This window comes from Mustela nigripes, chromosome 1 (genome assembly GCF_022355385.1).
Source record: "Mustela nigripes isolate SB6536 chromosome 1, MUSNIG.SB6536, whole genome shotgun sequence".
NCBI lineage: Eukaryota > Metazoa > Chordata > Mammalia > Carnivora > Mustelidae > Mustela > Mustela nigripes.
Window position 1 is genome coordinate 132323350 of NC_081557.1, and position 25541 is coordinate 132348890.

At 36.3% G+C, this 25541-nt stretch overlaps 1 protein-coding gene across 1 annotated transcript in view; it reads left to right on the forward strand.

Annotated features, from left to right (window-relative positions):
* Positions 1–25541, forward strand: part of NEK1 (NIMA related kinase 1) — a 214466-nt gene that overhangs the window by 129830 nt on the left and 59095 nt on the right. Inside the window, exon 26 of the mRNA XM_059374160.1 lies at positions 13700–13852. Coding sequence (XP_059230143.1) covers positions 13700–13852 — 153 coding nt within the window. The remainder of the gene's footprint in view (positions 1–13699; positions 13853–25541) is intronic.

A 25541-nucleotide genomic window follows, 5' to 3' on the forward strand; every position in this document is an offset into this window, starting at 1 on the left:
ATAAAAGTGGTCATTAATTACATAAACATGATGATAAACACAACTGATGTTGTGAGATCTCTCAGGTGATGGGGTTGTAAATGATTTACAGCACCTCTGAGACAATAAACTCACACCAGTGTGACAGGTTGGGATAAAGGCAAAGGTAGAGAGATGCAAATAAGTTTTATATAAGATGAAAAAATTCCTGCCATATTTTCTTAAAAACTAGGAGGAAAGGTTATATGCAGATGAGAAACACAAGAATTGGTAATTTTGAATGATTAGATAGGCCTATCTCAGACAAATAAGATGAGGACATTTGAGACACCTCATTACCTTATTAAAAGCACTTTTATGTGGAAAGTTAGCATGAGACTAATACTGTTATATGAACAATACTTCCTTTCATGAGTTCAAAAATCGTGTTTAACCTAAATATGCAATATATTTATGTGATGTTTTTACATAGTATTAACAATGTATAAAATTTCTCTCCACTTCACCTATATTCCATTTCCATCTTTGTTACCAGGTAACCACTGAGGTAGTTCATTGTTTATCCCTCTGAGCTCCTTTGTGTGTGTGTGTATCTGAATAAAGACACATATCTTATACCTTCATGTTGCATTTATGTTATGTATCATCTGTTGTATTTATTTTACATGTAAATATCTTTTAGAAATCTTTTCATATCTCTACATTAAAAAATTTCCTATATCTTCTTTATAGCTATTTAATAGTCCATTGTATGATCTACATGATTTACTATTCGCAACATTTTATTTTTTTTTTATTATGTTCAGTTAGCCCACATCATTAGTTTTTGAAATGGTGTTCAATTCATTAGATTCATTAGTTGTGTATAACACTCAGTGCTCATCCCAACATGTGCCCTCCTTAATACCAATCACCCTGTTACCCAATCCCTTCACCCCCCTCCCCTCCGCAACCCTCAGTTTGTCTCCTGGAGTCCAGAGTCTCTCATGGTTTGTCTCCCTCTCTGATTTCTACCCGTTCAGTTTTCCTTCCCTTCCCCTGTGGTCCTCTGCCCTATTCCTTATGTTCCACCAATGAGTGAAACCATATAATTGTCTTTCTCTGCTTAACTTATTTCACTTAGCATAATACCCTCCAGTTCCATCCATGTCAGTGCAAATGGTAGATATTCATCCTTTCTCATGGCTGTTTTTCTACATTTTATTATGAAAAATTTCAAACATAGCAAACCTGAAATAATTTCACAGTGCACACCATGTACTCTCCATTGAGAGTATGTGATTAATATTTTACTGTGCTTTATATGATCACGTATCTGTCTACCTTAATATCCAACAATTAGTGTATCTTATTTTTTCATGCAGTTTAAAGTTCATTGCAGATATTGATATACTTTGTTCTAAGTACTTCGTAGTATACATATTATTAAATAGAGTTCGATATTTGTTTAGAAGTTTGTTTTTTTAATATTAAATTTACATATAATGAAATACAGATATTTTAAAAGTACATTTGCTGAGTTATTTATTTATTTGTTTTTAAAGAGAGAGTACATTCATACATGAGTAGTGAGGAAGAGCAGAGAGAGAGGGAGAGAGAGAGAAACTTAAGCAGGCTGCTTGACAGCACAGAGCCTGACACAGGGCTTGATCTCCTGATCCTGACATGAGGACCTAAGCCGAAATCAAGAGTCAGACGCTTAGCTAACTGAACCACCTCAGTGCCCCCATTTGTTGAGTTTTAACACATGCCTACACCTACATAACCCACACTCCTTTCAAGATACAGAACATCACCATCTTCCCAAACAAAAAGTTTCATTCCTCTTCCCAGTCAGTTTCTGCTTCTAGTCCCCCAGAGGGGACTTTTCTCCGAATTTTTTCTATCTTAGATTAACTTTCTCTGTTTTGGAATTTCATTTAAACAGACTAACAATTTTTTACTTTTTTGTGTAATTGTTATTACACAAAGTTATTGTTTAATAACTTATCATAATGATTTTTGAGATTCATCTGCATTGTGATTATCAAGTTTGTTCCTTTTAAAACATTATTTAAAATTTACTCTGTTACTGATAGTCACTTGTATTTTATTTACTTATTTTTTTTGCTTAGTGTTAGTTGATATATCTTTATCCACTCCCCCCTCCTTTTAATCTGTTTGTGTCTATATATTTAAAATAGGTTTCTTATAGGCAGCATATGTTGGGTTTGTTTTTCTTAATCCACTCTTTAACTTGGTTGTTGAGACCATTTGTATTTAATGTGATTGTTAATATGGTCAGATCTAAAAATGTCATTTTGCTGTTTATTATTTGTCTTATCCATTCTTTGTTTCCTTTCCCCTTTTGTTTTACTTTCTTTGGGATTATCTTTATGATTCTATTTTGTCTGTTATTGGCTTATTAACTGCAGTTTATTGTTCTGTTATTTTTGTGTTTAGAGTTCATAGCACACATCTTTTAACTTATGACACAGTCTATCTTCCAGCAATTGATTACACTTCACATGTAGTATAAGACCCTTAAAATTGTATACTTAAGATTTATTCCCTTCCAGTCATTGTGCCATTGCTTTTGGGGTTTTTTCCTAACTTATGCTATAAACCCCACAATACATTATGATCATTTCTCCTTGAAGGAGCTTTAAATAGTAAGAGAAAAAGCCTTTTGTATCTATCCATGTAGTTACTGTTTCCAGTGGTCTTCATGATATTTGTGTGAATCACATTTCCATGTGGTACCATTTTTCTTCTGCCTTTAAGGACTTTCTTGACCATTTCTTGTAATGTAGTCCTGCTGGCGAGGAGATCTTTAAGCTTTTGTATGTCTGTAAAAATGTTCATTTTGCCTTACTTTTGCACAGGTATTTTTTCTGAATATTTTTTTCTTTTATAACTTTATTGATATTGTACCATTGTCTTCTAGTTTGCATTTATTGTGACAAGAATCTTTTGTCATCCTTATTATTCTTCTGTATGTAATGTGTCTTATTTCTTCTGGATAATTTTAGACTTTTCCCTAAGCTAGTAAATTTCATTATGATGCACCTTGGTGACATTTTATTCATGTTTCTTTTGCTTGGGTTTTGTTGGGCTTCTTGAAATTGTGGGTAGTTTTCAGCAAATTTGGATAAATTTTTGCTATTTTTTCCAGCTTTTTTTGTCTTCTTTTCTAGAAGTTTATATGTATCTTGTTAATGTTTTTCTTTTCTCTAATTATCATCAGTTCTTTCTCTAGCTTATTGAACATATAGAATTCACTTATAATGACTGTTACAAATGCCTTGTCTACTAATTAAATCAGTCTGTCATTTTTAGGATAATATTAATTGACTTTTCCCCTCTTTATTAAAAGTTGAATTCTTTTGCTTCTGTGCATGCTTGATCATTCTTTGGAAGCCATACCATGAATTTTATGTAAATGGGTGGCTATATGTTTTTGTATTCCTATAAATGTTCTTGATTTTTGTTCTGGGACACAGTTCAGTTACTTTTAAAAAGCTTCACACTTTTAGGTCTTGCTTTTAAGCTTTTTAGGTTGGGTGGTGGAGTCGGTTAAGCATCCAACTCTAGGTTTCAGCTCAGGTCATGATCTCAGGGTCCTGGCATCGAGCCTCATGTTGGGCTCCATGCTTAGTGGGTAGTCTGCTTGAGATTCTCTCTCTCTCTTTCTGCCCCTCCTGCTCATGCTGTTGTCTCTCTCTCTCTTAAAATCTTAAAAAATCTTAAAAAAAAAAAAATAAAAGAGGCTTTATTAGATGGGACCCCTGGCTAATCTGTCCCCTTTCACTGAATCTAAAACCTCTCTGAGTAATCTACCTAATGACTGGTGAATCAGAGGACATTTTTTTTCTGGCTGGTGGGAAGAGGGACTATTTTTGACCTACCTTGCTTGAACTCCAGGTATTATTCCCTCTACTCCCTTTGGGTCTGTTACCTAGATTATAGTAATTTCCCATGTGTGTGATGATCAGTATTTAGCTTAAGACTCCAAGAAGACTCTGAGTTCTATTTGTATAGCTTTCTACTCTTCCGTATTCTGTTCTGCTAACATTAGCCACTTTTGCCTCCTAGACTTCCAATTTCTGTCACCTCCACTCAGAGAGACCATCGGCTCTACCTGGTTTTCCCTCCCTGTATCAAAGGGAACTAAGTTGATATCATTTCATAAGGATATTTAGTTTCTCCAGTTGTATTTGTTAAAGAGACATCCCATTCCCCACTATATTGTTTTGACACCTCTGTCAAATATCACATGTCTGTAAGTTATGGGTCTGTTTCTGGGTTTTCTACTTTTTAACTATCCTTTTAAAGGTTGATTCCCTACTGGGAATCATTTTTCCTTTATGAAACTGAATATCACCTGCTAATTTGCAGATACTTACTTTCAAAGAACTAGTATATGTAGATTTGAATCAACATTTTGTATTTAGTTACCATTAAAATTTTATATGACTTATAGGGCAGCCTGATTGGGGCCCCTCTCACTCTTTTTTTTTTTTTTTTAAGATCTTATTTATGTATTTATTTGACAGATAGAGATCACAAGTAGGCAGAGAGGCAGGCTGAGAGAGGGAGAGGAGGAAGCAGGCTCCCTGCTGAGCAGAGAGCCCAATGTGGGGCATGATCCCAGGACCCTGGGACCATGACCCTTGCCGGAGGCAGACTTTAACCCACTGAGCCACGCAGGCACCTCTCCCTCTCACTCTTGAGAGCTTTTTCTGTATCTTCACTTAATAAACTTCTATCGCTTTCCTCACCACAAAAATTTGTATATGACTTATTTGTGCTGTAATATGTGAGATTGCACCTTGTCTATACTGCTAAGTACTTAGATGTTTTGTGTATTATTCCAAAAGGTTCTAAAGACTTGAATTACAATAGATAATTTGCCATTTTTTGCTCTGCTAAATTTTATTTTAATAGTTCCCCAGAATTATTATTGCCAAAAAAGGGCAATGTCAGTTGCCTACTTATGATATGTAAGCTAAACTAAAACAAATTTTTTAAGAAATATTCTTCTCTACCTTTAAACCGTATGCACATTTATTTTACAACTTTTTTCCTATTTTCTTTAAGTAAATTTATAGAAACAATTATTAATTTATATTTCTTCTCTTTGTACACTCCAAATTATTGTTTGTCTTAGTTTTCAAAAATTTGCTCCAATCAAAATTTTACAGAAGTATAGTTTTTCTATTTTTATATTCCTTGAAACTAATTCATAAATATTTTATTATTTTTTATTGAAGCATAGTTAACATGCATTAATATAATACTTTTGTTTAGCCTTCACATATTTGTGTTTTTTAGTTTTCTTATGCTTCAACAAAATGAAACAAAACAACTTTCTTTTGCTTGATTTTTAGTTTCATACTGTTGTGTTTGGAAAAGGTGCTTGCTTGATATGATTTCAGTTTTCTTTCCTTTTTAAAAAAAGATTATTTATTTATTTATTTATTTGACAGACAGAGAGAGAGACAGCAAAAGAGGGAATATAAGCAGAGGGAGAGGAAGAAGCAAGCTTCCTGCTGAGCAGGAAGCCTGATGCAGGGCTCAGTTTCAGGACCTGGGATCATGACCTGAGCAACCCAGGCATCCCATGATTTCAGTTTTCTTAAATTGAGATTCGTTTTGTGGCCTTTGTATAATCCATCCTGGAGAATGTTTCATGCGCCCTTGGGAAGGATATGTATTTTGCTGGTTTGGGATGGAATGTTTTGTATATATCTATTAAGTCCACCTGGTCTAATGTGTTTTTTAAGGCCAATGTTTCCCTATTGATTTTCTATCTAGATGATCTATTCATTGATGAAAGTAGAATATTAAAGTCCCCTGCCGTTACTGTATTACTATCACTTTCTCTCTTTATGTTTGTTAGTATTTGCTTTATGTATTTACATGCTCCTAGTTTGGATTCATCCTGGTTTATCCTCTTCTTCGATGTATATAATCATTATGTAATACCTTCATTGTCACTTGTTACAGTCTTTCTTTTTTTTTTTTTTTAAGATTTTATTTATTTGTTTGATAGAGAGAGAATGCAAGTAGGCAGAGAGGCAGGCAGAGAGAGACAGGGAAGCAGGCTCCCTGCTGAGCAGAGAGCCCAGTGCTGGACTCCATCCCAGGACCCTGAGATCATGACCTGAGCCGAAGGCATCGGCTTTAACCCACTGAGCTACCCAGGTGCCCCCAGTCTTTCTTTTAAATCTGTTTGTTTTTTTTCCTACTATAAATATTGCCACCTAGGCTTTCTTTATGTTTTTCATTTGCATGGAATATCTTTTTCCATCTCTTCACTTTACTTTTCTGTGTGTGTCTTTAGGTCTTAAGTGAATTTCTTGTAGGCAGCATATAAATGGACCTTGTTTTTTATCCATTCAACCATCCTATGTCTTTTGTTTGAAGTGTTTAGGTTATTTACATTAAAAATAGTTACTGATAGGTATGTACTTATTGCCATTTACTTTATTGTTTTCTGTAGTTTGTAGTTCTTCTGTGTTATTGTTTTCTTCTTTTGCTCCTTTCCCTTATGCTTTGGTGACTTCCCTTAGTATTATGTTTGTATTCCTTTCTCTTTATTTTTTTCTGTATAGGTATTTGGTTTATGGGTACCATGAGGTTCATGTTATAACATCCTATATATCTAGAAGTCTATTTTAAGTTGAAGGTTCAAGCACATTCTCAAAGCACTGCATTTTTATCCCCTTCCCCAACAACATGATTGTAATATTCTTATCTTTTTTTTTAAATTTTTTATTTTTTATAAACATATATTTTTATCCCCAGGGGTACAGGTCTGTGAATCACCAGGTTTACACACTTCACAGCACTCACCAAAGCACATAACCTCGCCAATGTCCATAATCCCACCCCCTTCTCCCAAACCCCCTCCTCCCAGCAACCCTCAGTTTGTTTTGTGAGATTAAGAGTCACTTATGGTTTGTCTCCCTCCCAATCCCATCTTGTTTCATTGATTCTTCTCCTACCCACTTAAGCCCCCATGTTGCATCACCACTTCCTCATATCAGGGAGATCATATGATAGTTATCTTTCTCTGCTTGACTTATTTCACTAAGCATGATACACTCTAGTTCCATCCATGTTGTCGCAAATGGCAAGATTTCATTTCTTTTGATGGCTGCATAGTATTCCATTGTGTATATATACCACATCTTCTTGATCCATTCATCTGTTGATGGACATCTAGGTTCTTTCCATAGTTTGGCTATTGTGGACATTGCTGCTACAAACATTCGGGTGCACGTGCCCCTTTGGATCACTACGTTTGTATCTTTAGGGTAAATACCCAGTAGTGCAATTGCTGGGTCATAGGGCATTTCTATTTTCAACATTTTGAGGAACCTCCATGCTGTTTTCCAGAGTGGCTGCACCAGCTTGCATTCCCACCAACAGTGTAGGAGGGTTCCCCTTTCTCCGCATCCTCGCCAGCATCTGTCATTTCCTGACTTGTTGATTTTAGCCATTCTGACTGGTGTGAGGTGATAATCTCATTGTGGTTTTGATTTGTATTTCCCTGATGCCGAGTGATATGGAGCACTTTTTCATGTGTCTGTTGGCCATCTGGATGTCTTCTTTGCAGAAATGTCTGTTCATGTCCTCTGCCCATTTCTTGATTGGATTATTTGTTCTTTGGGTGTTGAGTTTGCTAAGTTCTTTATAGATTCTGGACACTAGTCCTTTATCTGATATGTCGTTTGCAAATATCTTCCCCCATTCTGTCAGTTGTCTTTTGATTTTGTTAACTGTTTCCTTTGCTGTGCAAAAGCTTTTGATCTTGATGAAATCCCAATAGTTCATTTTTGCCCTTGCTTCCCTTGCCTTTGGCATTGTTCCTAGGAAGATGTTGCTGCGGCTGAGGTCGAAGAGGTTGCTGCCTGTGTTCTCAAGGATTTTGATTGTTTCCTTTCGCACATTGAGGTCCTTCATCCATTTTGAGTCTATTTTTGTGTGTGCTGTAAGGAAATGGTCCAATTTCATTTTTCTGCATGTGGCTGTCCAATTTTCCCAGCACCATTTATTGAAGAGGCTGTCTTTTTTCCATTGGACATTCTTTCCTGCTTTGTCGAAGATTAGTTGACCATAGAGTTGAGGGTCTATTTCTGGGCTCTCTATTCTGTTCCATTGATCTGTGTGTCTGTTTTTGTGCCAGTACCATGCTGTCTTGATGATGACAGCTTTGTAATAGAGCTTGAAGTCCGGAATTGTGATGCCACCAACGTTGGCTTTCTTTTTCAATATCCCTTTGGCTATTCGAGGTCTTTTCTGGTTCCATATAAATTTTAGAATTATTTGTTCCATTTCTTTGAAAAAGATGGATGGTACTTTGATAGGAATTGCATTAAATGTGTAGATTGCTTTAGGTAGCATAGACATTTTCACAATATTTATTCTTCCAATCCAGGAGCATGGAACATTTTTCCATTTCTTTGTGTCTTCCTCAATTTCTTTCATGAGTACTTTATAGTTTTCTGAGTATAGATTCTGTGCCTCTTTGGTTAGGTTTATTCCTAGGTATCTTATGGTTTTGGGTGCAATTGTAAATGGGATTGACTCCTTAATTTCTCTTTCTTCTGTCTTGCTGTTGGTGTAGAGAAATGCAAATGATTTCTGTGCATTGATTTTATATCCTGACACTTTACTGAATTCCTGTATAAGTTCTAGCAGTTTTGGAGTGGAGTCTTTTGGGTTTTCCATATATAGTATCATATCATCTGCGAAGAGTGATAATTTGACTTCTTCTTTGCCGATTTGGATGCCTTTAATTTCCTTTTGTTGTCTGATTGCTGAGGCTAGGACCTCTAGTACTATGTTGAATAGCAGTGGTGATAATGGACATCCCTGCCGTGTTCCTGACCTTAGTGGAAAAGCTTTCAGTTTTTCCCCATTGAGAATGATATTTGCAGTGGGTTTTTCATAGATGGCTTTGATGATATTGAGGTATGTGCCCTCTATCCCTACACTCTGAAGAGTTTTGATCAGGAAGGGATGCTGTACTTTGTCAAATGCTTTTTATCTTTTAAACTTCACATTAGATATGAGGGTGGTTGATCCATATGACCTTTGTTTTACATTTACCTTTTACCAGTAAAATTTGTTCTTTCATAATTTTCTCATTTCTAGTTATAGTCTTTTCTTTTTTGTTTAATGAAATCCTTTCAACATATTTTGGAGAGCCAGTTTGGCATTGATGAACTCCTTTTAGCTTTTGCTTGTCTGGGAAACTATATCTTCCTTCAGCTCTGAATGATAACTTTGTCAGGGAGAGTATTCTTGTTTATAAGTGGTTTTCCTTTCAGGACTTTGAGTATATCATGCCACTTTCTTCTGACCTGTACAGTTTCTGCTGAGAAATTAGTTGTTTTTCTCTTGCTGCTTATAAGATTCTCTCTTTGTTTTTAATTGTCAGTGCATTGTAATATGTTTTGGTGTAGGTTTTTTGGGGTTTGTTTTGTTTGAACTCTCCTTACTGGACTTTGATGTATTTTACGTTGGCCGGGTTAGGGAAGTTTTTAGCGATTATTTCTTCAGATAGGTGTTCTGTTCCTTTCTCTCTTTTCCTTCTGGGACCCTATAATGCACTTGATGTTGTTCCAAGGATCCCTTAAACTATTCTTATTTAAAAAAAATTTTTTTTTGAAGATTTTATTTACTTATTTGACAGACAGAGATCACAAATAGGCAGAGAGGCAGGCAGAGAGAGGAGGAAGCAGGCTCCCTGCAGAGCAGAGAGCCCAATGTGTGGCTCGATCCCAGGACCCTGGGATCATGACCTGAGCTGAAGGCAGAGGCTTTAACCCACTGAGCCACCCAGGTCCCCTCTAGTTTACTTTTTATTTCAGTTATTGTATTCTTTAGCTCTGATTGGTTCTTTTTATATTTTCAATCTCTTTGTTGAAGTTCTCACCCTGTTCTTTTCTTCTGAGTTCCGTAAACATCTTTATGACCATTACTTTGAATTCTTTATTTGGTAGATTGCTTGTCTCCATTTCGTTTAGTTCTTTTTCTAAGGGTTTGTTTTGTTCTTTCATTTGGAACATATTTCTCTGTTTCCTTATTTTTCCTCTCTGTGTTTCTGTGTTAGGTAGATTAGTTATACCTCCAGATTTTGAAGGAATGGCTTTATGCAGAAGGGGCCTAGTAGCACAAACTCCCATGGTCACCTGAGCCAGGTTCCCAGGAGTGTTCCTTATGGTGGGTGGGGGCTGCTTGTACCCTTCTGTTGTAGCTTGGTCAAGATTATTGCAGACTCACTGGTTTAGGCAGCTGTCTGTGGGGTCTTTCACTGCTGCGTGTTACTGCTAAGTGGGGCTGGCCCTCAGTGTGAATTGTTGTGAGATCTGGCTGCAACTTTCTAAGTGTTCTAATATTAAGGACCGACTCCCCAGATTGGGCTCACTTAGGAGGTGAGCCTGAGGTTCTCCCTGATGGTGCCCTTCGGGAGTAATTGGAGAAGGAATTGCTTGGGAGGGGCTCCTGACCAACTTAAAGGCGTGTTAGGGAAGGGACTCTGGGCCTGGGTGGATAGGTTGTTTGGGGCAAATCCACAGGGGAATGCCAGGATAGAGCTGGTGGTGCTAGCACTGTAAATGGAGAGTGTCAGAAATGGCAATTATCACAGGAACCTTAGTGACTCAGTAGACTGAGTGTCCAACTCTTGTTTCTGGCTCAGGTTATGATCCTGAGTAGTAGAGTCAAGCCCTACATTGGGCTGTGCACTCAGGGCTGAGTCTGCTGAGTCTGTTTGGGATACTCTTTCTCCCTCTGCACCTCCCCTGCTTGCACTCTCTAAATGAATGAATGAATTAAATAATAACTATCTTAAAGAAAGAAGGAAAGAAAAGAAAGGAAGGAAGATAGAAATAAATAAATAAAAACAAACAAATAAATAAATAAATGGCACCCACCAATGCTGAGTCAGCTAGTTAGAAGGGAGATATGAAAAACTGTACACATTAGCACTTGCATCCATGGTGAACTTTTCCAACAGATCCCTGCCCCTCTGACAGTTAGTCAGTGGATTTCCTTCACTTGTAGCCCAGATAGTTTTCAAACTGCTACACTGTGTTGGAGTCAGTGACATTGTGCATATGCTCTTTAAGAGTAGAGTTTCTGTTTCCTTCTGTTCTCTGGCTCTCCCAAATATAAGCAAGCATCCTTGGTCTTCAAAGCAAATGTTATAGGTTCTTGTCTTTCTGATGCAGGTCCCCTGGGCTGTGGAACCTCATGTGGGGCTCAGACCCCTCAGTCCTCAGGAAGGGCCTCTGTAGTTGTGATATCACTCACTTGTGGGTCACTGTGCCAGGGATGTGGGCCCTGACTAAATTGTGTCTCCACTCTCTAATAATCTCAATGTGGCTTTTTCTTCATATTTTTTGTTCTACATGATCTGTTCTGCTAGTCTTTATTTCATTCTCAGAGGTAGATGTTCTATATATAGGTGTATATTCTGGTGTATCCACAACAGGAGTTGGGTTTTTAGGGTGCCTGGGTGGCTCAGTCAGCTAGGCATCTGCCTTCAGAAGTCATGGTCCTGGTACCAAGCCCAGCATTGGGCTCCCTGCTCAGAGGGGAGTCTGCTTGTTTCTCTTCTCCTCCCTCCTTGTGCTATCTCTGTCTCTCTAAAATAAATAAATAAAATCTTTTTGTTTTTTTTTAAGAAGTCTTGGGTTCTTGATCTTCCTACTCTGCCATATTGATTCTGCCCTCCCACGATATTTTTAAAAGATTTTATTCATTTATTTGAGGGCAGGTACAGAGGGAGAAGGAGAGAAACCCAAACAGACTCGTCTCTGAGCCCAGAGCCAACAAAGGGCTTGATTTCATGGCCCTGAGCTGAAATCCAGAGTCAGATGCTTAACCAACTGAGCCCCCCATAAGTATTTTAGAAGGCATTTGTCCATATTTTTACTACTAATATTAGTAATATCATTCATCATTCATTCTATCATTTTCTGAAAGTCTTTTATTTTTAAAAAAATTTTTTAAAGATTATTTGAGTGAAAAAGAGAGAGCAAGCAAGGGGAGGGCAAGAGGGAGAGACGCAAACTCCCCACTGGGCGCAAAGCCTGACCTGGGCTCCGTCTCATGACCTCAAGATCATGACCTGAGCCAAAATCAAGAGTCAGATGCTTACTTCTTCCTAGAAACATCTCCTAAGGCAAGGGAAGCAATGGCAAAAATGAACCACTGGGGTTTTTATCAAGATAAAAACCTTTTGTACAGCAAAGGAAACACTCAACAAAACCAAAAAGCAGCTGAGAGAATGGGAGAAGATATTTGCAAATGACATATCAAATAAAGGGCTAGTATCCAAAATCCATAAAGAACTTACCAAACTCAACACCCAAAGAACAAATAATCCAATCAAGAAATGGGCACAAGTGTATGTGAACAGATACTTCTGCAAAGAAGACACCCAAATGGCCAACAGACACATGAAAAAGTGCTCAACATCACTCAGCATCAGGAAAATACAAATCAAAACCACAGTGAGATACCACTCACACCAGTCAGAGTGGCTAAAATTAACCAGTCAGGAACCAAGAGGTGTTGGCGAGGTTGCAGAGAAAGGGGAACCCTCCTATACTGTTGGTGGGAATGCAAGCTTGTGTAGCCACTCTGGAAAACAGTATAGAGGTTCCTCAAAAATATGAAAATAGACCTACCCTATGACCCAGCAATTGTTTATGGGGTATTTACCCTAAAGATACAAATGTAGTGATCTGAAGGGGCATGTGCGCCTCAATGTTTATAGCAGCAATGTCCACAATAACAAAACTATGAAAGAGCCTAGATGTCCATCAACAGATGAATGGATAAAGAAGATGTGGTGTATAGACAATGGTATAGACAATGGAATATTATGCAGCCTAATTGGGCTATGACGCTAAGCGAAATAAGTCAATCAGACAAAGACAGTTATCATAAGATCTCACTGATATGAGGAATTTGAGAAACAAGACTGAGGATCATAAGGGAAGGGAGGGAAAAATGAAACAAAACCAGAGAGGGAGACAAACTATAAGAGACTCTTTAAAAATTTTTTAAATTTTTTCAGTGTTTCAAGAATCATTGTTTATGCACCACACCCAGGGCTCCATGTAGTATAAGAGACTCTTAATCATGGGAAACAAACTGAGGGTTGCTGGAGGGAAGGGGGATGGGCAGGTTGGGATGGCTAGGTGGTTGACATTGGCGAGGGTATGTGCTGTGGTGAGTACTGTGAATTGTGTAAGACTGATGAATGATTCACAGATCAGTACCCCTGAAACAAATAATACATTATATGTTAATAGGGAAAAAAAAATCTTATATACAACCAAAAAAAAAAAAAAAAACGAGAGAGAGAGAGAGAGAGAGATGCTTAACCAACTGAGCCACCACGTGCCCCTGAAAGTATTTTAAAACATCATCAGCATAGGGGCGCCTGGTTGGCTCAGTTGGTTAAGCAAATGCCTTCGTCTCAGTTCATGATCCCGGTGTCTAGGACCAAGTCCCACGTCGGGCTCCCAGCTCTGCGGGGAGTCTGCTTCTTCCTCTGACCTTCTCCCCTCTCATGCTCTCTCTGTCTCTCTTTCTCAAATAAATCAAATCTCAAAAAAAAAAAAATCAGCAGCATATGTTTAAATCTGCTTTATAATACAGTGATAGTATTATATTCTATCAGTGAAATTTGTTTTTGTGTCTTTTATTATAGAACATACAGTGGGAGAAGTTATTAAATTAGATCCTGGTGGATCTCCAAGAAAAGTATGGGGGAGAAGCCCTACAGATTCAGTTCTAAAGATACTTGGAGAAGCTGAACTACAACTTCAGACAGAACTATTGGAAAACACAACCATTAGAAGTGGTAAGCAGAAACAAGTTGTTTTTCTATAATAGAAGTAATGTTATTAAAATTTAAATTATAGGGGCACTTGAGTAGCTCAGTCAGTTAAGCATCTGCCTTTGGCTCAGGTCATTATCCCAGGGTCCTGGGATGGAGTCCCGCATCAGGCTCCCTGCTTCTCCCTCTATTCTCCCTGCTTGTGCTTTCTCTCTGTCAAATAATTAAATAAAATCTTTTTTAAAAATTTCAAATTGTATTTTTAAGATATGATTACTTTAAGTGATGATATTTTTGTCATAATAATTTTCTAGTTAGGTGGAAAATAGTTGTATTTCTGAGGAGTTGTTTCAAAATTGTAGTCTTGAATTTTGACCTGACATAACCTGGATGGGATCTTAAAAGGAAATGGAAATCTGTTTAGGGTGAGACAGAAAAGCAGAACAGTCAAAACATCATTTTACATGAAGAAAGATACAGGAGCAATGCATGTAGATTCTGGAATTAGGTTGAATAAAGATATCTGTAGTAGCTATGACTGACAACTGAAGACTGGGAAGGTTGAATTGTGAAGCAGGAGGAAAACATTTGTATTCCATAAGTATTATGGGTCTTGGTATTACAGCTACGCATATGAAGATTGTCCATATATAAAACAGGTGTTTTCAGACTTTAAACCTTATTCAAATGAGGGGCTGAATATGGTTTTTCTTTTTTCAGAATTTGTGTCTAGACATGAAAGTGTGTCACTCCTGTGTTCTCTCAGTCTCTTTTTTTCCTCTTAACTGTCTCTGTCAACTTTGTGCATACTTTTATCCTTGCCTTTTTCTTTCTTTCTTTCTTTTTTTTAAATTTTATTTATTTATTTGACAGAGAGAGATCACAAGTAGGCAGAGAGAGAGAGAGAGGGAAGCAGGCTCCCTGCTGAGCAGAGAGCCCGATGTGGGACTCGATCCCAGGACCCTGAGATCATGACCTGAGCCGAAGGCAGCGGCTTAACCCACTGAGCCACCCAGGCGCCCCCCTTGCCTTTTTCATGCAATATTACCACTTATTTGTTTTCATTTGTACCTGTCCTCTGAGAGCAAGGATGATCTCTTTACTCTATATAGCTTTACTGCTTAACACATAGTAGTAGGAACAGCTAATTAGTGTTCCATAAATAGTTGGTAAATTGAAGTTAAAAAAAGACAAGTAATAAATTACTTCTCAGTTCTAGTTCTCTGAAGATGGATTATTTAAATATGGAGAATATTGAATATAGAGAATTCTCTGAATTAGAGTGATGCTCACATTGGAACTGACAAAAAAAAATAACATAGGAGGTAAGGTTATTCACAGTGTATTTAAAGAAATTAGCCAGGTACCAATATGCCAGTGAGATAAACCTGAACATGTGTTATTAAAGTGTAAAAAGTAGACTTATTTTTTTTTACTTTTTTTTTTGATCATTCTAGCACTTTCTTTAGAAAAAAGCAATTTGAAAAGAAATTGTATATATAATTACATGTTTGAAATAAGGGTAAGTACACAAAATATGTGTATTCGTAATTGTTCACAGTCTTGTGTTTGGAAATTGTGCAGTTGTATGCTAGACACTGATCAAAAACAAAAATACTAGTAACAATATTCTTATATCTTAGTCTGATCCTATTGTCAAAATGCCCAAGGCTTTATTCAGGACAAAGATGCCTCTGGGCTAAAACATTTTCAAAAATAATGATAAAAAATTGAGATTATTTTGTAATCTGAAAGTTCTTTATATGTTTATCCTCATTAGAACTATTACTTTAAAAACATTAGATACTGATTTCTTTTATGTAAAACCATTATTGCTTAATGTATGTAATTTGGTATATAATAATACCTAGGCAGTGGGAAGGCAGGTCTTCTTCATTTTTAAATAATCCATCTTCAGAGAATTGGAACTGAGAAGTAATTTATGATTTGTCTTAACTTTTTTTAAACTTCAATTTATCGAATATTTATAGAACACTAATTAGCTATTCCTGCTCCCATGTGTTAGCAGTAAAGCTACAAAGAGTAAAATGATCATCCTTGCTCTCAGAGGACAGATACAAATGAAAACAAATAAGTGGTAATATTGCATGAAAAAGTCAGGGATAAAAGTATGCACAAAGTTAAGAGGTAGAGTAGAGATGTTTAACTTTATCTTGGATACTTAAAGACTTCTTAGAGTTGTCATCTGTCCTCTTTAATTTTTCCCCTAATTATATTTACTTAGAATATGCTCTGTGCTGGGATTTTAACACAAGTCACAGTTTCTTATCACCTAGAAATCATATGTGACAAAGTCTCTGTTGGAAGTGTTGTATGTGTAATGGTATGGAACCACAGATTAGGAGGCTTTACGTTGTCAGTACTGTATAATTTTGTTAAGGATGATAAGGCCCTTTGGATCAGAGAAAGCCACAGAGAGAACAAGTGATTTGAGCTAGGCCAAAAATAGAAAAAGAGCTCGATGGGTAAATAAGGAAGAGAATGAAGTTCCAGGGAATGCACAGTCCCCGTATATGCAAAGAGAAAAAGGGTTTATTTAATATGTATGTGGGAGCAACTTCATGCTGTGGAAGGAGAATGGGCTCTGGTCCAATTCTGCTTCAGTCACTTGCCCAGTGACATTTGCCCATGGACAAGTTCCACTGACTTTGACATTCAGCTTCTCCATGTGTAGAATAGAAACACTGTTATTAAGGGTTGTTTTGTGGATTTAATGAGGAACATAAAGGACCTGCAGTGGTTCTCTAGTCTTCCAGTCTTTATGCCAGTTTCTCATCAATTTGATTATCTTAAGTTCTTTTTGTAATAGAAGGGCTCCTGTGAACAATATGACCAGAGATTTTGCATGTTAAAAGCAGTTTCTCTTGAGACTTTCTTCCTTTTTTTTTTTTTTTTAAGATTTATGTATTTATTATTTGAAAGTGTGCAATGGGGAGAGAGAGAATCTCAAGCAGCCTTTCCACTGAGCACTAACCACCCCAAATGCAGGGCTCAGTCTCATGACCCTGAGATCATGACCAGAGCCCAAATCAAGAATTGGACATCCCTTCCTCTAAGAATTTTACATCCCTTTCTCTAATGTATGCTCAGCCTCCCAGCCATCAGTATCCCTTCTCCAAAGTGGTTACAATTGGTGAACCAACATTGACACATTATGATCACCCCAAATCCATGGTAGACATTAAAGTACACTCTTGATGTTATATTTTTCATGGATTTTGACAATATATAGTGATACATATCCACTATTATAATATCATACAAAACAGTTTACTGCCCTAAAAAATCCCTGTGTTCTACCTATTTATTCCTCCCTCCTTTAGAACTCCTAGCAACCACCAATCTTTATACTATCTCATTAGTTTTGCCTTTTCTAGAATGTTGTGGTTGGAATCATACAATATGTAGTCTTTTCAGACTGGCTTCTTTGATTAGTAATATACATTTTACCTTTTCTCCATGTCTTTTCATCATATGATACTTCATTTATTTTTAATGCTAAATAATATTACATTGTAGAGATATACCACAATTTGTTTTGTTTGTTTGTTTTTTTAAAGATTTTACTTATTATTTGACAGAGAGAGAAAGGAGGAAGGGGGCTCCCCGCTTAGCAGAGAGCCCGATGTGGAGCTTGATCCTAAAACCCTGGGATCGGGACCTGAGACGAAGGCAGAGGCTTTAACCCACTGAGCCACCCAGGTGCCCCTTTAGTCCATTTTTAAATTGGATTGTTCAGGTTTTTTTAATTGTGGAGCTGTAAGAGTTTTTTGTATATTTTGGTTAACAGTGTTTTAAGTCTTTGCCTTTTGCATTTATTTTCTTCTAGTCTGTGGCTTATCTTCTCATTTTCTTGATAGTGTCTTTCATAGAGCAGAAATTTTAAATTTTAGTGAAATCCAGCTTATTAATTCTGTCTTTGGTGGATCATGCCTTTGGTGGTATATCTAAAAAGTCATTGCCAAATTCAAGGTCATCTGGATTTTCTTCTCTAATGTTATAATTTTGTGTTTTACATCTACGTCTTTGTTCGATTTTGAGTTCATTTTTGAGAATGGTATAAGGTCTGTGTCTAGATAAGGTGTTTGGGGAAAAGGGGCTGGGATATCCAGTACTATTGAATTGCCTTTGCTTTTTTGTTAAAGATCAGTTGACCATATTTATATAGGTCTGTTTCTGACCTATGTTCTGTTTCATTGATCTATTAGTTCTTTAACAAAGAACAAATACCATGCTGTCTTGATTTCCGTAGCTTTATACTAAGTCTTGGAGTTGGGTAGTGTCATTCCTTTAACTGTGTTCTCCTTCAATATTGTGTTGGCTTCTCTGGGTCTTTTGTCTCTTCATAAAAACTTTTAGAATCAGTTTGTTGATATCTACAAAATAACTTGCTGGGATTTTGACTGAGATTGCACTGAATCCGTAGATCAGGGTGGAAAGGACTGACATCTTGACAGTATTGTGTCTTCCTATCCACGAACATGGAATATCTCTTTACCTAATTCTTCATTAATTTTTTTTTTAGAGTTTACGTTTTTCTTATCATAGTGTATCTTTTTAATACACGGTCTCCAGTCTTCCCCCACAATCTTAGGAAAGTGTTATTGAATTGTAGTTTTCCGTTCTTTAAATCTTTTTCAGGAACTTCTACTATTTGTATTTTTTATATTTTTCATCTTTAATATCTCTCACTTTCTCTTAAATCCTTTTTCTCACTTTTTAAAAAAGAGTTTATTTGTCAGAAAGAGAGAGACAGGCAGGCAGAAGGAGGAACAGGCTCCCCGCTGATCAAGGAACCCAATGCAGGACTCAGTCCCAGGACCCTGGGATCATGACCTGAGCCAACGGCAGACACTTAACTGACTAAACTACCCCCGAGTCCCTCTCACTTTTTAATTAAATTTTTTTCTCCTGTTCACCTTTTATAGCTCTTAAGACATTTTATGTTTTGTGTAGATGATCTTGTGTTTATTATAGGATATTTATAAGATTTTTTTCTGGTTTTTAACTATCAACTCCCTCATTTCTGATTATTTTCTCATTGTAATTTATATTCTCTAATGTATCATATTCTTAATTTTACTAACAAATATTTAAATAGGTTATAGTTTTAGGTTTTTGTGGGTTTCAGTTATATGTGACAGTGCTTCTCAACTGAGGGTGATTCTACTCACAGAGGACAATTGGCATTTTTGGGAAACATTTTTGGTTATCAACTGGGAGGGGTACTATAGGTATCTAGTAGGTATAGGCCAAAGAAGCTGGTAAATCTTCTACAATGTGTACTATAACAAGTGTTCTCCAAAACAATTAATTATCTAATTTAGTAGTGCCAAAGTTAGGGAACACCTGTCTTTGGGGACATTACTTCTTACTCTGTTTTGTTCTTACAACTTGGACAGAAGTCAACAATAATCCTCGGTTACTTATTTTCACGTGAAATTAGTTTTACTAAACTTTTAGGAGAGTAGAGGCTTTTCTCACTTCATCACTTAGGGCTTCCTTTTCTTTTATTTTCATTAAGTATTTTAAAATTATAACCTTGTAGTTTCTGAGCTCTTCTGTCTCTGCTCCTCTCCCCTACTTTCTCTTTCCTTTGTTTTCTATTATCCCTGCAAAGATCAATTTGGATTCTCCTACCAGTAATTTTTCCTGAGTGTGAGGCTTGGTTCTAGAAGGGGGTTTCAACTGGTTAGTTTTGAGAATCTCAGACCCACATTTCCCCAACGCTTTCTGACTTCTCCATTTACCCCTTCCATTTACTTGCAAATTAAAATGTATAAAAACTATTCCCATTTCAGCTGCTTTTCTTAAACTGACCCATTATGCTTTCTTGTGAATACCTGCTGGCTATTTTGGAGTTTCTTCTGATTTAGGTTCTGTCAGGTGCCCTTCTATTTCCCTCTTTTGTGCAGATGCTTTTACTACATGAGTTTGAAGGTGTTAGTGATTTGTCCCCATTCACACATAATTGGGAGTTTGTGAGGATACCTTGTCACCTGGATTTGGTTTAGATGTTATTCATGGCTATATGATTCTGCTATCCTGTTGGGTTTTTTTTTTTTTCTTTTTTTTTTTCTGTTTTGTGCAGGGATTCAGGGAAATTTTTTTAAAATAGCATTCTTGGGGCACCTGGGTGGCTCAGTGGGTTAAGGCCCCTTCCTTTTGCTCAGGTCATGATCCCGGGGACCGGGGATCGAGCCCCACATCAGGCTCTCTGCTTAGCAGGGAGCCTACTTCCACCTCTCTCTCTCTGCCTGCCTCTCTGCCTACTTGTGATCTCTGTCAAATAAATAAAATCTTTTAAAAACAGCATTCTTTGCTAACTTCTCAGAATTTCTTTCTCTTTAAATATTTGATTGATGTATGTTGCTGTAAAGCTTTTTCTCACATTTGACTGTTCTTTCCTTCTAAATATGTAACACTCCCAACCACTGTCAGAGAAAATAACTCATGGAAGATGTTCACTTATGATTTTCCTTTTTTTTGTAATGTGCTAGTGGTGTTTGGGTATCAAGATTTTGCTGACATTATAAAACAAGCTGGGGAATATTCCTTTTTTTCCTATTTTCTGGAAAACTTTGTAAAAAATTAGTAATTTTTCCTTGATTTGGAAGAATTCAACTATGAAGCCACAGGGACTTGGAGTTATCTCTGTAAGAAGATTTCAGTTATGGATTCGCTTTATGTTATAATTTCTTGTGGATATTTAGATTATTTACCGGTATGTGGCAATTAATTTGTTAACATTTTTTAGTCTTCCTAGTTGTCTTTTTGTTACTGCTTTCTAGATTCATTGTATTGTGGTCACAGAACATCATACTGTGTATGATTTTAATCTTGAAATTTGGAAACTTGCTTCATTGCCCAACTTACAGTCTATATTGGTAAATGTTTCGTATGTACTTGGAAAGTTATTGGGTAGTGTATGTATGTTCTGTGTCAAGTTGTTTAATCATTATATTCAAGTCTGTATTTTTACTATTTTCATCTGGTTGTTTTATCAATTATTGAGAGAAGAGTGTTAAGATCTCCCAAATAGATTTGTGTCATTTTCTCCTTTTTTTTTTAAATTTATTTGACAGACAGAGATCACAAGTAGTCAGAGAGGTAGGCAGAGAAAGAGAGAGAGGAGGAAACAGGCTCCCTGCAGATCAGAGAGCCTGATGTGAGTCTCGATCCCAGGACCCTGGGGTCGGGACCCGAGCTAAAGGCAGAGGCTTTGACCCACTAAGCCATCCAGGTGCCCTTCATTTTCTCCTTTTAATTCTATAGTATTTTGCTACTTGAAATAAGTTATTAAATTGTATGACAATTTAAATTGTGTACTGATTGTTTAGGTTGTTGCATTATATTGTTTAAGTGGTTGCATTAACCTTTTTGTACATCTTCCTGTTGTATTGACCATTTTTATTATTATGACATATTAAATTTATCTTGACCATTTTTATTATTATGACATATTAAATTTATCTCTAGTAACATTACTTCTTTAAAGTCTACTTTATCTTATGTAGGTATAGCATTTTTTTGTTAATGTTTGCTTGTTATACTTTTTCTGTATCTTTAATTTCTCTGATTTCTTAGATTTATATGTTTCTCTCATCTCAGATCCAACCTGACTTTCTTTGTCTTTTCATCTGAGTGTTTAGTTTGTTCATGCATTAATATAATTACTGATATGGTTTGCTCTTTACTCTGTGCACAGTCTTGCTATGTGTTTTTATGTATTCCATCTGTACTTTGTTTCCTTATTCTTGTACGATTTTTTCCCTCTTTGAACTGATCAAGCATTTCATTTTTCTCTTCTATTTGTTTTAATTATACATTTTTAATTTACTCTTTTGTTTTGATTGTAGAGATTACAAATTGTATGCTTAATTCTACCGTAATGCTCATTCAGATCTACCTTAATTTAGTATTCATATTGCTTCTCAAACCGCATATGAGCCTTTTAACAATATTACACTATCCCTTCTAATCCTTTTGCTTAGTACATACTTTACTAACATATATCTTATGTAGCTCATAAGGCATTATTATGCTAAGCAGTAATCAGTATTCATTTACATTTACCCACAGTTTATTCTTTACAATGTTCTTTATTCCTTCCTGAGATTACATATTTCCATTTGATATTTTTTTCTTTTAAATTGCCTTTGGTATTTCCTGCAGTGCAGATCTGCCCTGTATAAATCCTCTCAGCTTTTGTTTGTCTGAAAAGATCTTTATTTCACTTCCAGCTTTAAGTAATATTCTCAGTGTACTAAATGCTAAGTAGTTAGGGTTTCTTAAGGAGGGGGTTGTTTTTGCTTTATTTCATTTTGTTCTTTGTACATTTTCTTCCAGCATCCATAATTATATGTCATTTATGTGTCTTATTTTTGTTCCTTTGAAAGCAATATGTTTTTTTCTGAGCTTTTTTAGTAGTATTTCTTTGTTTTTCAAGTTTTACTGTGATATGAGTAGATGTAGTTTCCTTTGTCTTTAACCTGCTGTAGGTTTTTTCAGCTTCTTAAACCTAAAGGTTGATATATCTTCTTTCAATTTGAGGAAGATTGTATTCATTAGATCTTTCTATATTCTGCCCAGTTATTTCTCTTTTTCTCTTTGGACTCTATTTACACATATATTAGACCTTTTGAATTTATCATGTTTGTTTTGGTCTTTAATGCTTTTTAAATATTTTCTTCATTTTTGCTTCAGTATGAATACAGGCATACCTCTGAGATATGGTGGGTTCAGTTTCAGACCACTGCAGTGAAGCAAATATCACAATAAAGCGAGCAAATGAATTTTTTGGTTTCCCAGTGCATAGAGAAGTTTTATTTATTACACTATAGTCTGTTAGGTGTATAATAACATTCTAAGAAGGCAGTGTACACATTTTAATTTAAAAGTACTTATCGCTGGGGCGCCTGGGTGGCTCAGTGGGTTAAGCCGCTGCCTTCGGCTCAGGTCATGATCTCAGGGTCCTGGGATCGAGTCCTGAATCGGGCTCTCTGCTCGGCAGGGAGCCTGCTTCCCTCTCTCTCTCTCTCTCTGCCTGCCTCTCCATCTACTTGTGGTTTCTCTCTGTCAAATAAATAAATAAAATCTTTAAAAAAAAAAATAAAAATAAAAGTACTTATCGCTAAAAAAATACTAACGATCATCTGAGCTTTAAGCAAGTCATCATCACTAATCGCAGATGGCCATATCAAATGTGTTATTAAATAACAAATTTAATAATGAAAAGGTGAAATACCGCTATTAGCAAAATGCAACAGAGACACAGAGTGAGCAAACGCTGTTAGAAAAGTGGCACCAATAGACTTGCTTAATGCAAGGTTGCCGTCAACCTTACATTTGTAAAAAAACACAATTATCTATAAAATGCGGTGAAACAAGGTACGCCTACATTTGTATCGATCTGTCATTTCACTAACTCTGTCTTCTGTGGTCTCTAACCTTCTGAGGTCTCCAAATGAGTCCAGTGAGTTCATAATATCAGATATTGCATTTTTCTATGCTAGAATGTCCATTTATCTTCTTTTATAGATTTCACTTCTCTCTTGAAAATGCCCATAGATTTATCCCTTTGGCCCATCTCTCCCTCTTTTTTCTTGAACATACTGTTCAAAATTATTTTAAAGTACCTATGTCATAAATTTAATACCTAAGGTATCTGTTTATGTTTCTATTATTATCTGTTTCTGTTTTTCTTGTTTTTCAGTCATTTTCTATTTTTTTAAACCATGATTTATGACTGAAGTCAGTAAATTGTGAGATTTTAGGCATTCTAGGATTTATGAGTCCATATGATCCATATTCCTCTTCTTTTAAAATTTTTCTACAGGGACACCTGGGTGGCTCAGTCAGTTAAGTGACTCTTGGTTTTAGCTCAGGTCATGATCTTGTGGGTCAGGCCATCAAGCCCTGCTTTGCTCTCTGTGCTCAGTGCAGAGTTTGCTTCGGATTCTCATCCTCCCCTCTGCTCCTCCCTGTGCTCACCAGAGCGTGCTCTCTCTCTAAGATAAATAAATAAAATCTTAAAAAAAAAAGTTTTTTCTACAGCACTTAAAAAATGTAAAAACTGTTTTTAACCCATAGATTATACAAACCAGGACACAGGTTATAATTGTTGTACTTGTTTTTTATAATATTTGATTGTATGCCAGACATTGTGGTTGAAAAGTTTAATAGCCTCTGGATAGTGTTATCTTTTTTTTTTTTTAATTTTTTTTAAGGTTTTATTTATTTATTCGATGGACAGAGATCACAAGTAGGCAGAGAAGCAGGCAGAGAGAGGAAGGGAAGCAGGCTCCCCGCTGAGCAGAGAGCCTGATGCGGGGCTCGATCCCAGGACCCTGGGATCATGACCTGAGCTGAAGGCAGAGGCTTTAACCCACTGAGCCACCCAGGCGCCCCGGATAGTGTTATCTTAAAACTAAATAATACCAGCAGATTACCTTGAAACTATTGAGGTTTGTATTAGACTTCTGTTATGCTCTGTTTGCTTGTTTTTGTAGTTTTTAACTTATTTCAACATGTAGCCCTTACGATGGGGCTTGATCTCCAATCTCTCTCCCAAATACCACCCAACTAGTCAAATCTTTCCTCAGCATTTTATTCTCCTAACTGCTATTACACCTGCTGAATTTCTTGGAGTACTGCTTTATGCATGCATAGTTTAGGAGTTAGCCAAAAACAGAGGGGATTTTTTAAAATAATTTTTTATTTTTTTTAATAAACATTTAATGTATTAATTAGCCCCAGAGGTACAGGTCTGTGAATCACCAGTTTTACACACTTAACAGCACTCACCATAGCACATACCCTCCCCAATGTCCATAACCCCACCACCTTCTCCCTCCCCCTCTCCCTCCCCCCAGCAACCCTCAGTTTGTTTTTGAGATTAAGAGCCAGAGGGGAATTTTTGTTGTTTTATCCTTGTTAGAGGACTTTTGCATAGATTTAAGAGTTACTTATTGGTGACTTATTCTTTTCCATGATTTTGTCATTCAAGTCTGAGTCACTTCTAACATGGTAAGACTGTTGCTTTCTACTTATAATCTATTTACCTGTGCTGATATTTAGAAAATGCCCTCAGAGAAAAGCTGGGATGAAGTTGAGCTCATCTCATATGTTTACCTTCTCTCAGTTGAAGTCCATTAGTCCTTGCCTACATCAGTTATTCTCCAGTGACTCCATACAGGTTTTCAATATTTTTTGTCTATCATTTCTACTTATTTTTAGTGGGAGATTAATCCAGTATGAGTTTTATTATCATGGCCAGGAACAAATGTCCATCTACTTTTCTTCAACTGTTTTTTTTTTCTTGGCTATAATATTATATTTTCAGTGTTGTAAAACATGTTGAAAATACCAAAAAAACATACTTTAGGAAATTAAAATTACCCATAACACTTCTACCCAGATATGTTTTCATTAATCACATAATTTTTTCAATTTTAAATTTTAGTTGTTATAAAGTTATCTGTGCACATAATTTAAAATGCCAAGTAGCTCTGAAACTTTTTTTGTTGTTGTTGTTTTTAGCAAAAACAGCAGTCCCTAGACCTCATTCCTTGCCTTATATTCTGCTTCCCAGAGTCACCCACTTTCAGCTCTTTTTTTTTTTATTTCTCCACATAAGTATAAAGCAAATACCTCTACTATTACTTCTTGATTAAAAAAAAAAAAATCCCCC